Source organism: Balearica regulorum, chromosome 7, assembly GCF_011004875.1.
Source record: "Balearica regulorum gibbericeps isolate bBalReg1 chromosome 7, bBalReg1.pri, whole genome shotgun sequence".
NCBI lineage: Eukaryota > Metazoa > Chordata > Aves > Gruiformes > Gruidae > Balearica > Balearica regulorum.
In genome coordinates, this window is record NC_046190.1 from 13,191,860 (window position 1) to 13,207,681 (window position 15,822).

At 40.7% G+C, this 15,822-nt stretch overlaps 1 protein-coding gene across 1 annotated transcript in view; it reads right to left on the reverse strand.

Moving 5' to 3' along the window:
• The window catches only part of SORCS3 (sortilin related VPS10 domain containing receptor 3), a 309,773-nt gene that overhangs the window by 102,103 nt on the left and 191,848 nt on the right, over positions 1 to 15,822 (reverse strand). The window contains exon 5 of the mRNA XM_075757979.1: positions 10,881 to 10,954. Coding sequence (XP_075614094.1) covers positions 10,881 to 10,954 — 74 coding nt within the window. The remainder of the gene's footprint in view (positions 1 to 10,880; positions 10,955 to 15,822) is intronic.

Here is a 15,822-nt window from a genome sequence, read left to right on the forward strand (position 1 = left end):
AGTCTGTGCTACCCACCTGTCAAGAGGTAAAGATGTATGGTCAAGCTGTTGGTAAATCAAGAGCTTCTCTTTGTTGGGTTCTTAATCTCTTGTTATAGATGAGCAATAAAAGGAAAGAAAAGTACAAGGCCAAGTGAAAAGTAATACCCTGCTGTTTTCTAGCCTCAAGGCAAATTCCAAAGTGTCAACACACTGTTCAAATCTAATGATTTGTAGAAAGAAAAAAAAAAGAATTCTGGAGAAACTACAGCAGATCCAGAAATGGCTTTAGGGAGTCACTATTACAGATTGCCCCTAAAATCAATATTATAATGGAACATGTCTCCTTCCCTCAAAGATTTTCAATCAAAATCTGTAAACCAAAAATATTGTGAGCAAAACCTAAGAATCTTTCAGCACCTTTTGGCCAAAAACATGGCAGGGTTTTTGGTTTGTTTTTCTTTATTTTTTCCAATAAAAAGTAGGATTTTCTCTTATGGGAGAAAACCCAGATCTACAGCAATCAGTTCTGAAGTCTACAGGTATTATTTATTATTTCCTCAGTCTTTGCTGGCAATCACAGGTAGGTAGGTATCTCCCTCTTAAACTCAGCTACAGAACTTTTGATATTTCACTAAACATGGAAATGTGTCTACATCCCATTTTTATTGCTTTCTGCCCAACAGAGGACAATTATCTCCAAGATAATTACAGAGCTATGATAACCACTGCTATCTCCTATTCCAATTAGCTCACCACAAATATGCAAGTAAAACAGCCTCACTCACTGACTTCTCGTCCTTGTTCTGTATATGATCAGCAAGAGACAAGTTACCAAATCAACATTATTTAAAAGAACCTGTAGTGCAGCTAATAAGATACTCTTTCCTGCTCTTACATTCTGATGTAGCTTCGTGCTCACTATGCTTAACAATAGCAGAATTAAACTCACCTCATTCTACAGAGGAGGCTCAGGGGAATGCCAGGGAACGAAAGGATGGGAGTTTCAATTTCTTCTCTTGCCGAGAACGAATTCTGCCTCATATAACTGCTGATGAATTGTCGTTTTAAGAGAGTTTGTTAATTTCCAACAGGCAGAAGGCATAAAGAGGGACCTCCTTATCTTTAATGGATGTTATTGAGCGACACAAATGGCTCACGTTTAAATGAATGCAGAAACATCTTGTCTGTTTTGCTATGATAAGACTGTTCTTTCTGCACAGCATGGGTTCAGCTCCTTCTGTTAAATAAAGCAACTGTTTTAGTTCAACTTAATGGCAGGCAAACTTTGAAAGGTTCAGAGGCTGAATTCAGTTGTCAGAAAAGAACTGGAATTTACCTGGGTCCTTCCTGATTCTTCTTCAGAAAATCTACCTGGAGTACTGTGCCCAGCTCTGGAGTCCCCAGTACAAGACAGACATGGACCTGTTGGAGCAAGTCCAGAGAAGGGCACGAAGATGACCGGAGGGCTGGAGCACCCTCCTATAAGGACAGGCCGAGAGTGCTGGGGTTGTTCAGCCTGGAGAAGAGAAATGCTCCAGGGAGACCTTATAGCAGCCTTCCAGTACCTAAAGGGGCCTGCAAGAAAGCTGGAGAGGGACTGTTTACAAGGGCATGGAGTGATAGGTCAAGGGGTGATGGCTTTAAGCTGAAGGAGAGTAGATTTAGATTAGATATTAGGAAGAAATTCTAAATTTCTTCCTTCTTCTAAGGAAGAAAGGGTGGTGAGGCACTGGAACAGGTTGCCCAGAGAAGTTGTGGATGCCCCCTCCCTGGAAGTGTTCAAGGCCAGGCTGGATGGGGTTTTGGGCAACCTGATCTAGCGGAGGGTGTTCCTGCCCATAGCAGGCGGGTTAGAACTAGATGATCTTTAAGGTACTTTCCAACCCAAACCATTCTATGACTCTATACCCGAAGAGCTTTGAGGTATCACTGAAAATCTAGTTTCAAGCAAAAATGGTCTCTGATAGTATCGATGTACTTATTGCGGATAAATTCTCCATTAGATTGCAAATTTTTCCAATGCAAGAATGCTTCCAGCTCCAGCTGCTGTAAAGAAACAAGAGCTGTAAGAACCCCAACAAAGGTGCATCTCTTGGATTTCAAGTGGGCCATTTGGGAAGAAGTCTTGGGCAGGGGTGATGCTGGGTTCAGGAAAGCTCCTCGCTCCCTGATGCCAGCAGGTGTTTTGCCACTGAATGAAATGGCTGGAAAATTATGTTCATAATCAGAGTATGTGAAAAGGTCATTCCTAAACTTCTTAGAACAGTGGTGATTTTGAAGACAACTCCCAAATGTTTCTCTTCCAATCATCTGAAAGCCGGAAAGGTTCTCTCTCACACTGAAAATTCACCCATTTCCCAGAAACAGAGAGATTAGTGTGGTATAGAACAAAGGCCAAAACCTAAGACAAATCCCACACAACAAAAAGTGGGAGAATATTCCTTGCTAGCCAGAGAGTACAAAATAAGATACTAGTGTCAGCCCGGCAGCCTAGCTTTTGATTAGCTTTACCAAGCTATGACAGTATGGGAGATCCCCGTATGCCTCAGGGAGATGCATTATTCAAAATATTAATTAGAGGGCTGGCTTTCATCACTGCTTCCTACAAAGTATCACAAAGAATTACTCTGGGACTGTTACTGACAGGCTGAAATTAATTTGTGTTTGAGTTCACGTCCATCGGGGAGAGACGGAAGGAAGTCAGCCCAGGGAGGCTGCATGAGTCTACAATACAGCATTTAAGCTTCCAACACTGGCCTGTGAAACACAGCGATGGAGTTTGGACATCTTGTCCCTGTTGCATGAGAGGGAAACAGATCCTTCCAGCAAGCACTGTCCAGACAGACATGGGATCCAGTCCAGGCATCAATCTTAATTGTGAGAAATATTCAACGAATTCCTCCTTAGATCTTTCTTACTAGTGGCTTATTCGGTCTGCTCCAGTCTCAGACACTTAGTCACAAGAGAGTAGGGGGGATTACAATGTGATCCAAGATTAGCAATGGGGGAAATAAGAGAAGTGACTGGCTCCTGGGACATAAAGAAAGCTGACAGATGAGAGACCAAAGCAAAAGGCTTTTTGACGGCTGAAAGCCCTAACTGCAGTACAATATATGACATTTAGTGATAAACGTTAAATTTAAAACCAATGAACAGAAATATTTCAGCTCTAACTTTTCCAGTCCTGAAAAAAAAAAAAAATCACTGCCAGCCACAGTACACTGAAGTCATAAATATGGCTAACATCACAAATTGAACTAAAATCACAACAAATCACAAATTCTAAAAGCCAGATAGTATTTATGTAAGGATATCCACAGTTAGAGTAGTGAAGAAAGGGTGATCATTCCCTCTGCAATATATGCTGTGTTTCTCAAGCAAAAGGAGGTTAGAAAGAAAAGTTCATCAAAGACATCTTATTCCAAAATTGCCCTTCCAGAAGGTATACACCACCCATTGGAAGAACTCATTCTGGCTGTGAAAGCAGACTGAATTTCAGAGGTGATATATGAATTGTGAGTTTGCTATCACGTTGCTCTTTTCTTGTGCTTCGTTTATGATGTAGTTCATGGGTTTTAAAGGAGAATTTAAAGTATTTTAAATTATTTCTCTTTATAATCACACATACTCCTTGTAGCCAGTCTGCTTTTCTTTTTCTTGCTAGAAGAGCTTTGAGCCCAGGAAGCCTGATAGCATGGCATCCACAGGACCTTTTTTACAAAGTCAAACACTTATTTTCCTAGGAAAGCAGTCAGTAAGAAGAGGAGCATCACACAACAGTAAAGTCAGGCAATGAACATCCTTCAGGAGTTCTTCCAATGCATCAGCTCCTATTTAGAGCTTACATTCATAGTACAAGAAACTAGTTGTATCAAATTTCCTTTGTAAGATGAAGTCATTAGTCAGCACAAAGAGTAAATATACACCAGAAACCCAAACATTTTTGCTTTTAGTCCCAGGTAAACTAGGAAATACTCTGTAATACTCCTCCAGTAGTGAATTAGGGTTTTTTCCCCAACTGCTGCAAAGCTGCTTTCCCAGATCCAACTATCTGTGTCAATCTCTCTTAAATTAGTTTAAAAAAACCGCACACATGGGGTGCTTAGAAATGGGAATGGTATTCTGAATATTACACTAACCGTAGGCACAAACAGAACAGGTGGGGTCTATATGGCTTCTATAAAACAGTCCTGCAGTGTTTCCCAGGGACAGAAAGCAAAGGATTTTCCTTTTCTTAAGGTCATTTAGGATTTTATACTTAGATATCCATGAAATCTATCACAACACCCCTGGAAGAACTCTTAGCAATCTGTAGTTGAAAACCAGGATAGGATTAAGTTTAGGAAAAAAATATGCTCATGGACTAGAGTAAAATATAAAACTTAAAAGGTTTCTCAAACTTTGTTGACCACTCTTGTAAGCTACTGATCACAGTTATGAAGTACATTCTAAGCATACTGAACAACTAATTTGGATATTAAGGACCAATATCTGCTTTGCATCACAAAAAATCAAGATGGGAATAGGAGTCAGGATCCCTCTTTGTTGGCTTTATCCAGACACTTCATTTCAAACTGCACTCTTTCCCTACTTCAATTTTAAAAGCTCATATATTGCAAAATGAGATTTTATTCAAATTTAAAAATCACTTTAAAAAATATCCAAAATGTCAAACATTTCAGGATGTTCCTTCATTTTTTGAGAGAAACATTTTCATAATGGTGACATGAATTCTAAAATATCTTTATTGAATTGAAACTTTTTCAACAAAAATAAACACTATTTCAGCCAATAAAAAGTATCCAACTCTACATCCAGGTTCCATTTCTAACTCTGCCACTGAGTTACTGTGTAATCACAAGCTAGTCAGCTATGACCTAATGTTTGGAAACATTAAATATCTATAGTGCCAAGTGCATTAACTGTAGGCACATAAAATGAAAAGAAAATCCCTAACCTCACAGTTCCCCCCACTTGCTCATCTTTTAAGTGAAAAGGAAAATAAAATTGGTCTTCTTATCACCATGGTGTTGTGATCTTTCATTAACTAACGTGACCTTGCAAGGAAATCTTTCAGTATACGCCAGGACCTTTTAAGAAGGTCTCACCTCTCCTGAGCTCCTATTACAAAGCTTGAGGCAAGAGTCTGAAAGTTTTTTCCTCAGCCTAGTACAGTTCACGGTTGTGGTGGCTCGAGTAACACATTCCAGATTTATGTTAGCATTACCTTCTGGGAGAAAAACCTTTCCCAGGTGTTCTCACCCACAGGCATGGGAAGCAATTTCCTTAACACAGGCAAATGAGCCATTAGCCCACGGGAGCCTCCAATAACAGGTTCCTGCTCAGTTCTTCATGTGTGGTCTACGTGAATAGTCACTGGGTACATGCCCCGATGATGGTATAGGCAGTATTATCCATGGCTGCCAAACTGGAATTGTTCCTTTTACCCACAGGTCCATGTATGGTATGGTTTTAATTCTGAAAAACTTTAATGCAGGATTACTTAATAGTCAATTTGACATTTACAAGACTATGTTTTCTTAACACTAAACTTGGCTGTAAAAAATCAGGCGATGTTTCCCCAGCACTATGCAATGACACCATCTGGTAGTTAATGATTAGTGGGATTTACAGGAGAGACAGGCACATATTTGAGTAACCATTTCATTGCTGGCAAACTAGTCAAGTAAAGACAACCTTAGCTGTATCCAAAGGTCACTTCTGCAACTGCTGCTGAAACAGTCTGTGTGGACCCAAATTGGCACTGGGATTAGGAAATATCAGTGCTGTCACAGAGATGAGGAAATAAAAACAGACACAAACCTCTGCCCAACTACCAATTCAAACCCAGATCGTAACCTTATGAAACACTGAGGTAAATCCCTTATCTTCTGCTACATTACTCTCAGATATCCAAACCAGCCTCTGCTACAGTCATCATGAAATGCAAGCTGCAAATGAATAGAAATACACTGGCTAAATTTTATCACTGTTCTATCCAAAATCACGAAAAAAGCACTGAAAACCTTGCCCTCAGAAGACAAAATTTGCTGGCTCACGCCTCAAACAACTGTGGCAGAAAACCCGTAACTCTAAAGCATAGCGTAAGTGGATGCACAGTCTCTACCCTTCTCCCAGTGAAAGCACAGCCTGTTCCCTTCTTTTGGTTTGTAATCCCTGGAGCTCAAAATTTTTGTGGCTGGCACTCATGGATACCAAAACAATCAGAAATCCGGTTGGTTATTGCAGAAATAAAAAAAATGAAATTCTGGGGAGACAGCAGTGTATTTGAGAACTGCTTGTTACACCACATTTTTCCTACTTGCAGATACAAACACTGCTCCTTGAAGTCAGGCTAGTGCACATCCTATTTTCCCCCTCCTGCTCTCTCTCCCTCTCTGCCTTGTTGGTGTTTTCCACCCAGCTTTCATCACTACTGTGTGCTTCGGTGTCTTGTACTGACTAGGCTCATCCTGGGCACTGACTTCAGTGCTCCAAATATGCCTGTAGCCATCAGAAATGCTGTGCACATTTCTCCCTCTTCCACACAGATGGGTTTTCCCCATTCTCAGGCTTTGACAGAATCACCTGAAGTCCCAGAGAGCATGTTAAAAAAAAAAAAAAAAAAAAAAAAAAGAGAGAGAGAGAGAGAGAAGGGCAAATGTCTAGATGTACCAGGCAAAAAAAAAATGGACATCCACAGCTTCACATTCCCAAGTGATGACAGGAGACCGGATATGTGAGAGAGTCCTCCAGCAAAGAGTAGCCTGGGAGACCCTAAGAAAGAGGGTGGGTGTCCCAAGGAGTATAGCTCTGTCCTCTGCACAGGATGGTGATCCCTGTAACTGCTCAGCAAATGTAGGCCAGATGGATAGGTGATGATATTCACAGCCATTTAGCTGATTAGCCAGAAAACACAGGTGACCTTGTGGAACTCCACATTTTAAAGAATTATGCCATAAGATTATGAAAGGACTTCATATGCCACCAAAGTATCTTTTGACTCTCTAGTGCCCTTCAGTGCTCTTAATCTACTGCTGTAGGATCTGATATCACAATATTTGAGTACTTCACTCACTACATCCAACAAGAAAAAGAAATCCTATCCCAGTCTTACCAAGGGGGTAAGAAGGCAAAGTCAGCTTGAGTCACCCAAGATGACATGGAAAAGCTGTGGTCTGGCAAAGTGCTGAACAAGGCTCAGTGAATGCTCCGTTAACCAAACTGCCCTGCCCACCTGCTTAGTCCTGTCGTCTCACCACAGGCAAAGGCAGAGGCAGTAAAGCAGCTCAAGGACAATTAAAGTCTTTTGAGTTCTTATCTGAACAGAGACAGTATTTAGTCAGCACACCATGTGTTTTAGAGACGAGGAAACTTCCCCAACATTTCTACGGTACAAAATATGGACTGTATTTTTTATATCTCTCCACATGACAGCACAGGTGCCTAAGTTACAGTGACAGAAAATGAACAGGGCCCAGAGGGAGCTGCAGAAATGTGTTTTAAAAGAAAAGAACATTGAGTAGGTCTTTAACAAACTTTGCACCCATGCTGGTTCTAGTTATCTTGAGTAACTTCAGAGTGATGAGTGATCTGGGAATTTCTGTATCACATTAGCGTAAGCTCCTATTTCCAGCCTTACAGGATCCTAAGTTATTAAAATCTCTGAGGCCAAGGCACGTGGGAACCAAATTTGGACTCCTGTACTCACATCAAGTAACACATTCTGTTCAAGCTCTGCCACTGCCATCAGTGGGTGTAGCTAACAAATGAATCACTACTACAGAAGTAGAGATCTCATATCCTAGTTTTTATAACTATGATTAGCCCAGAGTTGAATTGCAGCTCATGCACAAACTTTGAGCTGGCCGCAGGAACTGATGAGAGATGTCCCATAAGCTGCAGGACATGTGACATCCATATGGGATGAGAACACAAAACTACAACCCAGTAATTAGCACCAACACCTGGGACTACAAAAACAAGCTGAAGGCAAGAGCCAGGATACAAAGCCACAGATCAGAATTGGAGCTTAGGACTTAGTTTTTGACCAGTGGGGAGCCATCACAGATGCCGCCAGTCAGAGCTACAGCAAAATGCACAGAGTGACCTGTGTGTCCATAACTACCAGATAGGTCTTGCTTACTCTGCTGAGTGAAAATTCACATCCCAACCTCATGAGTTCTGATGCAATCGTAATTTTCTCCTGGCCTTAAAGTCTCTATATCTGAGCTCTCTCAGGGAAGGTATAATTATTTGGAAAGGTCTCGGAGAGAAAAATAAGACCTCTCCCTGTCAGGCTGACTGATCCCATGAACCAGGTGAAGATTATAGTCTTCACAAGCCCATTCACAGCAGCCTGAGAGATTAAAGTCATGCTTTGAAGGCAAAAACATTAGACAAAGGCTACCCCAGATAAGGCCAGCTGCATTCAAATCAGATGAAGAGTGTCCCATTTGATGAAGGATGCTTACCTGAGCCCCTACTAATAAACAATGCAGAGCAGCACAAACAAGGATCTCACCTCTGATTTTGGCATCTCTCTTTCATTATTCTTTCACCTTTCCTGGACATTTTAATTAAAAGGTTTGATAATATAGTATTTGGTAAGCTGATAAACTCCATAGAGTCGTGGCTCATGTCCCCTGGAAACTTATAGCTACACCCACTTTCTCCCTCTTTCATACCCTAATAAAAAGAAATCACCAAATTCCCAAGGCTAAAGTGTTCTCCTTGCATTTTCCTGTACACATCTTACAAGCCAGAACTTGTACGCCATCACAGTTTGCAGCTTTAAAAAGAGAGAAAGAAAAAGAAAGAAATCAGACAGCTAAGGGGAGTTATTATGTTCCAAAATTTCAACATCTCTGACCCCTGCACTACAAATTGGTTCAAATCTCTCTCACTCTGGGAAAAACCTAATTCACTCTCTTAGAAAGTATATTGTCAATGGGATTCTACTGTTTCAAAGTGGAATAAAGATTTCTAGGTCTATGCTGTGTGAGTTTTTTAAGTATAGAAGACTTCTACATTTTCTAAGAGAAACAGACACTTGAAACAGAGACTTTATATAATGCAGTGTTAAAAAGCAGCATTCAAACTGTGCAGCCAAAAGGCTGTATGAAAAATGAGGTAGCTTGTGGAAAACAATCGACAGGTTTGGGTGTCAAATGAACAGACACAAACAGGCTATTTCCACTAACCATTATTGTAGAAAACAAACCACAGCAACACAGCCTCTCCTTTAGAAAGAGATTCCGCTTTGTTCCCAAGTCAGCTCAGCCCTTGCACTTTATCCTCCAAGAAAGCCTCTCCCCTAAGCTCAGCTGTGCTATTTCAAGGGTAGGGTACAATTATCCCATAGGACCAGCTATTCTGCTCCACAGAAGGATACACCTGGAGAGCATCTACACACACTTTTGTGATGTGCAACTAGCATGAACAGTGAAATCAAAGGATTTTGGACAGTTAGGTCAATCAACCACCCGTCACCAGAACCAGGAGAACATAATCACCTTTCCTTCACTATGGAAATGGGAAACAGTGACATGGTCAGACAAGGTTCTAGATCTTTGATAAATTTTGCAGGTCTATGTGACTTAGGAGCCTTACAAATTCCTTTCCTAGATGTTAAAAAAAACTTCTTACACTGTGAAAATCCACAGGCACAGTAAGGGAAATCTCCCAACTTGGTGCCAAAAAGCCAGGTTTTAAATGTGCGAGTCTAAAGCTGTTTAGAGAGATTTGCGGAAGGACCTAGACAATGTGAAAATCCTATGAGGTATCTATCTCCGCTACAAGGTGTGGAAATATTCCAAATCCAATCTATAGATATTTAGGGCTTGGATTCCAGATATTTTTAATGACATGTAAGAATTTCTATTAGAATTGACTCATATATCTATATATATAATCTCATGCTTTGCAATTGGAAGTCAATTCTCAAGTCATCCAAGTCCCTGACTCTTCAAAACAAAAGCCTCTGGTTTCTTAATATTACAATCTTTTTTGGCCTTAAGGACCAGGCACTTCTTCAATTGTTCACAGATTCTGTAAATCAGCACTTCTGCATGTTCACACACACACTCCATCATCTGGTATGTAGTTACAGCATTAAGAATCTGATTCAAACCCCAAATCCTAGTTTCAACTACAGAAGACTACTGCTGGGTTTTCTCTTTGTCTCTAAACTCATGTCTTGGACCTTCACATGGTGGAGAGAAGTTTGGAAAAGCAGCATCCAAAATGGAGGAGCTTGGCGACAGGAACTAAATTTGTTTAATCATCTGCTTTTAAGACACACTCCCAATTTTGGAGGCCAACGCTTGGGAAATGGAAAGAAAGATAGTCACAAAGCAGATTTTTAGCAATCTGTTTGCAGATCCTGGGCTCTCACCAGTCAGTAGAAAGAAACTGGTTTTTCAGAGAGTGATTCAAAGCAGAGTCTGAATCATCCTTTCTCCCAACGGTTGCATAAGGAGACTGGTCAGAGTGGCTGGCTCTGCACAAAGACTGTGTTGTAGGCTAAAGTAGCTCTCAGAAGGGTTAACAAATAGGAGGTGTAATGATCATAACTTCACCACTGAAGCACTGGGCAGTTTCTCTGCGTTACAGTAAGTAGGCATGTAACAAAGAAGCAGGAAGTTTGCAATTATGAAGACTTGTACTCGTCTGTACAAGACACCACTGTTATCAGACAAGAAAGAGGTACAAGCATGGAGACATTCAGCTATAGCACTGCAAGATACATGCTATGGATTGAGTATATAACATTGATGATGACCAAAACCAAGGGCATACTTAGTGTTCAGGTAAAACAACCAATCCCTTCAAGCTGGATGTCCTTCTCCCCTCCATGACCTGCCCAAAGCAAGCAAAGCCTGAGGGCTTTTACTCACCAGTAAAACCTGTTTGGAGTGACCCGCTCATGCATGAGCTGCCATTTTCTTCCAAAGTCCATGGAGCTGTACAGCTGAAAGACAGAGAGAGAGAGCGCGCAAGTATAAACTTTGAGGAAGAAGAGGAAGGACTGCCACTAAATACAGTATTAAAATCCGCTAAGATTAAAGAACAGGAATGGATTGTCCTGCACAGTTATGGATCAATCTCGTTGCCAAGGAAGGCTAACAAAGCCATCTCTTCCCCTCACATTTAACCCAGACTGAGATGCTGAGACTCAAAAGCAGGTTGGCTCTTCCAAAACCTTTTCAAACATTTCTGTGCTTCCTGATTTCAGCTGTCAACACATTCACTTCGGATGCCATATGACAAAGCTGGCAGTCCCCCTGGCTTTTTCAGCCCAACAGGAGGCAGGTGATTGATGACATGCAAACTCCTAACATTAGATAGAATGAGAGACAAATTAGATTAGTTAGCATGACTATAATGTGGTAGGTAGTGACTCTATACTCAAGGTCATGTTGCAATTCATTTTTATGGTGTGGGTCACATCTCTTCTGTGCAGGAAAGAAAAGGAAATTTTTCCTAATTTACAACTTCTATGTTCAGAACAAGGTATAAATTTTGAGATAAGTTAGAAATCAATCTGCTCATTAGTTAAACATTAAAGGTTGAGAGTTTGGCTTTCAAGAAGAGCCACTTACTACCCAGTGATCGTTTTGACTCTTTCTAGCAAACAAATGGCACAGCTGCAATGTAACCAAATTTTCAGGCAACTCTACACTAAGTCTCAGACATAGGTTCGTTTCATGCATACTCTGCTTAATATAAAAAAACCCCACCATTCTCCATGTAATTAGTTTATTACCCACAATCCCCTCACTCATAATCAAAGCATATGTAAGCTCCTTTTGTCCAACTTTGAGCAAGTTTGGTTCTTCAGAGAAAAAATACACTTTGAGAAATAACTACTCTGCTTTACAACTAGATCATAGAGAAATAAATAGCAGGCAGTGTTTTGAACAAGATTTCAAATAAATTTCATCTGAAATAAATTCTGGCTTAATAAAAGAAGGGTTGATTGCAGGCCAAGGAGGTAGATAACAGAGCAGAAAAAACTTAAATGTCTGTAATATCCAAATTTAGGTCCTTAATGGGAAAACTATATCATTTGAGTAAAAGATTCTGCATTTGATTTGATTTTGAGTAACTGGATTTACAAAGCGGAGCCAGGTCCACGTTCAGATTAGAAGGGTTCACAACCTAGTGTTGTGTAGTATGGAACAGCTATGATGGAAGGCTAAGTGTGACTGGGAAGATAAACTATATGTGCTCACACTGAATATTAAAGTTTCTTGAATGGGCAGTATCTTCGATCACAGAGCTGCAGCAGCCATATCAGAGCTGGATCATAGAACAATTTACAAAGGTGATTGGAAAGGGCTGTTTGAGCAATGCCCAAAGCCTGAGGCAGCTGATTAATTCTTACTATGTTTGTACTCAGCTACACAACCAAACCACTGTATAGCTAGCAGAAGGAAACTCAAAAACTGAAAATCAGACCCCATCAAGTACCTAACGCAACCAGTATGACTAAAGTAAAAAACATCACCTCTTTGCATTTATAGCAACAGAAAGTTCAGTTTCTGCTAATGAGAGGTCAAGCTGCCAGTGAACAAAGCACGTCAGGGGATGAGATGGAAGCAGGCATCCTCCAATCGTCATGTCAAAATGGTCTCCAGTTATGTAGACTTCACTCCAACCAACATCATGGGGCTTGTGGTATGAAATATTAGGAAAGATTTTCTGCCCATGTTCTTCAGGATATCAGACATGATCTGAATATTCCAATTTGGCTGTATTTCTTTGGCACTGTCACTAGATAAGGTAAGATACTGCACTAAAAGACCACATTACCTGGGCTTCCTCTGCTTTTGTGGTCAATCACAGTGATAGTCCAAAAAAATACAGTCGAGAATCCCCTGACCCAAAAGAAATTCTCCATAGATACAAAATAAAGCACTGATTATCTTTTTTAATTAAAGGAGCCAGGAAAAGGAAATTCCTTCTCCAAATTCAAGGATAGGCTTATGAATTCAATATCTGTATTAAGATAACTACCTTCTGAAGGAACATCCAGATATTTTGAAACAATAATTGAAAATCCATACTCCAAGAGTCAAAACTCTACAGTGCTACAGCTCTGCCTTGAATTTAGCACGGTGTCTGCCAGCAATAGAGTCATTTGACATGGTTTTACACATACAAGGACCTCTACACACAGACTGAGTTGCATTGGGTGCATCAAACAACTTGGCTATCCTTTCAGTTTCCTGACTGCAGGTATGACTTGCAGATTGAGCCATGGTGCTGTACAAACCACAGGCTGCAGACAGCTTATCCTCAGTTAACTCCCGTGCACAAGTGCAAGTGGGACTAGAATCCTTATTGTATTCTGCGACGGATTAACCATTCTCACCATGAGAGGAAAGGATTAGCAAAATACATCTATTTCCTTAGATTCTGTTTTATCTTTTGCCCCTAGCATTTCCTGTCCTTTTCCAGCTCCATAACAGCAGTAGTTACAGATAGCTCAGTGGCACGAAGCACAATCTCTTTCTAACTACTCATCTCTCCCATAGTGTCTCATTCAGGGAGCAGCCTTCTCTCTATCAAGCTAAAAACCAGAGACCAGCTACTAAGTACTTTTTTGCTCCCTTCTTTCTAGTAAAGCTAAGACTGACTGATGGTAGAAGGACTAAATTGAACTTGCAGCCTTTAGGTGATTTCAGATAAAGAGCTAAGGAGAATATTATTCATTTCAAGAACTTGTATTTATTTATTCACCTACTTATTCTAGGTGTCCACTTTGAATTTTAACCAGATGATTGACTCTTAAAGCTGTATGACAGAACAAAATCCTGAAAGGTCTCTCTAGCCCAATTCACTTTTATTGTATTATTTACAGATTCAAATGTAAAGGTTAATGTTGAATTACTAAATAAAACATGCAATAAAGAGTTTTCTAGAATGTATTAAAATTGAATATATATATATATATACACACACACACTTTCTGTTCATCTCCCTTCACAGGAGAAGAGATGTTTTTAGAAGAGACAACAAATTTAGTGGCATGTAGAGCAGATTTCAATAGAGATTAATTTGTCCCAAGGCTGAATACTAAGTGATGGAAAGAAATGAGGTTTGTTTGGTGCCAAGATTTTCCCTTTTTAAAGCTCTCATCTGGCTCATTTAGTGACAAGTAATCTCTGGCATTTCCACCTCCCAGAGCACTCCAACACATTGGTTCAAGAGGGATGGACTTCAGTGTACCATGAGGGTGTACTGTGAGGGTATGCCCTTTCTGCAACCTCCTTGTGTTATGTGACCTGCTGATGAGTGAAAAATTAAGACTGTTATGGGTCTTTATGTTTGTACAGGCTGGTCCTGTGCCTTGATGCAGCTAAAGAGTGGCATGCAAAGCACTTGATTAAGGAGCAATTCAGAAGCAGGACCCAAAACAGAAGGACAAAGTTCTGGCTCAAGGCAAGGGTGACAAAATTAATTTTTTAACATGAAAATGAACTCAGAATCCTGCATCTACCACAGGGCCACCTCAGTAAACACAGTCACAGCACTCAGCTGATCCCAGCAACCTCTGCACCTATTTGAGTGGACAGGTTCCAGGAGCCTCCTGAAAGCTGAGGTGCTTTTGAGAACAAATACACAAAGCTCAAATTCCCTACTGAGCCCATCTGAATGATGCTTATGAACCTCATCTACCCTTGCAGCAGACAACAGGGGTCTTTACTAGGCATGACCCTAGAATTCCTGCTTGCCCACAGACTAGCATGCAACACTGCCAGAGCAGATGGGATTCAGAAAAGTGAAGGGGCCAGCATTGTGTATCAAACAAATATAACTTTTGATGTGCTCTCAGGTCTGATGAAGCACCTAAGGTATTACCCTGAAAGTATCAGTCTGGTCACACTAGCGGGATCCAAGAGCACCTCTGCTTTCACACCTGACTTTGAGGTCACCCCAGCTCAGCAGTACAGGTGAGGTCTTTGAAAATGGGTACTGAGCACTGGGGAAAATCTGCCTATGCTCAGGAGCCTAGTTAGACCTACCATTAAAAAAAAAAAGGCCATACATCAAGAAGGTAAAGAGCAAATGTTTATCCAAACAGCATCACAATGCTCCGCGTTCAAGGATCATAGCACCAGACATATCACATCCACCACCACAGTCCTGTGTTTTACCAAGAACACACAATCTGTGCGAGGAAAGACCTTGGCAGCCCAAGTGATACACAACTTTATTTCACCACAGGACAGAACCTTAACTCACGCTTGTCTTGTTCAGCACAACTCTGAATCATAAGGATATTACATACCACAGGCAGAAAGCTGCTCCTTCAAACTCTAAGAACACTTGCAACATCTTATTTAAGACCAGCATTGTTTCTGAGATAAGCAGCAGGCCCCTTGAACACATGCAACATGCCAGAAACACAGTCAGAATTACAGAGCTGGAAAGGAAAGAGTTATATACACATGTATGCTCTCACAGTGTTGCGTAGGAAAAATGTCTTCACGCTGTTGCAATTCTCCAGTAGAAACTCTCAGGGTGACACGTCCTGTTGGCTTACTTGGATGATCTTGTTTGGGGCTGGGGTAATTTGTTTTGGGCTTTTTGTTTATTTTCCCAATGACAGCTAGCAAAAATATAGAAAAGGATGATTTTACTCAAGAAGTCAAGATTCTTTCATGGTGCTCCAGTTCTGAAACTGGCCTGCTTAAACTCCCCTTATGGAGAGAGGGGATAAGAATGAGCAATGAAGGAAAAATATGGAAACCACAGGAGAAGATTCAACCCCCTGATATTATTCATCCATATCTGAGCTAGTCACCAAGGCTCATTTTTAGACAGACAAGA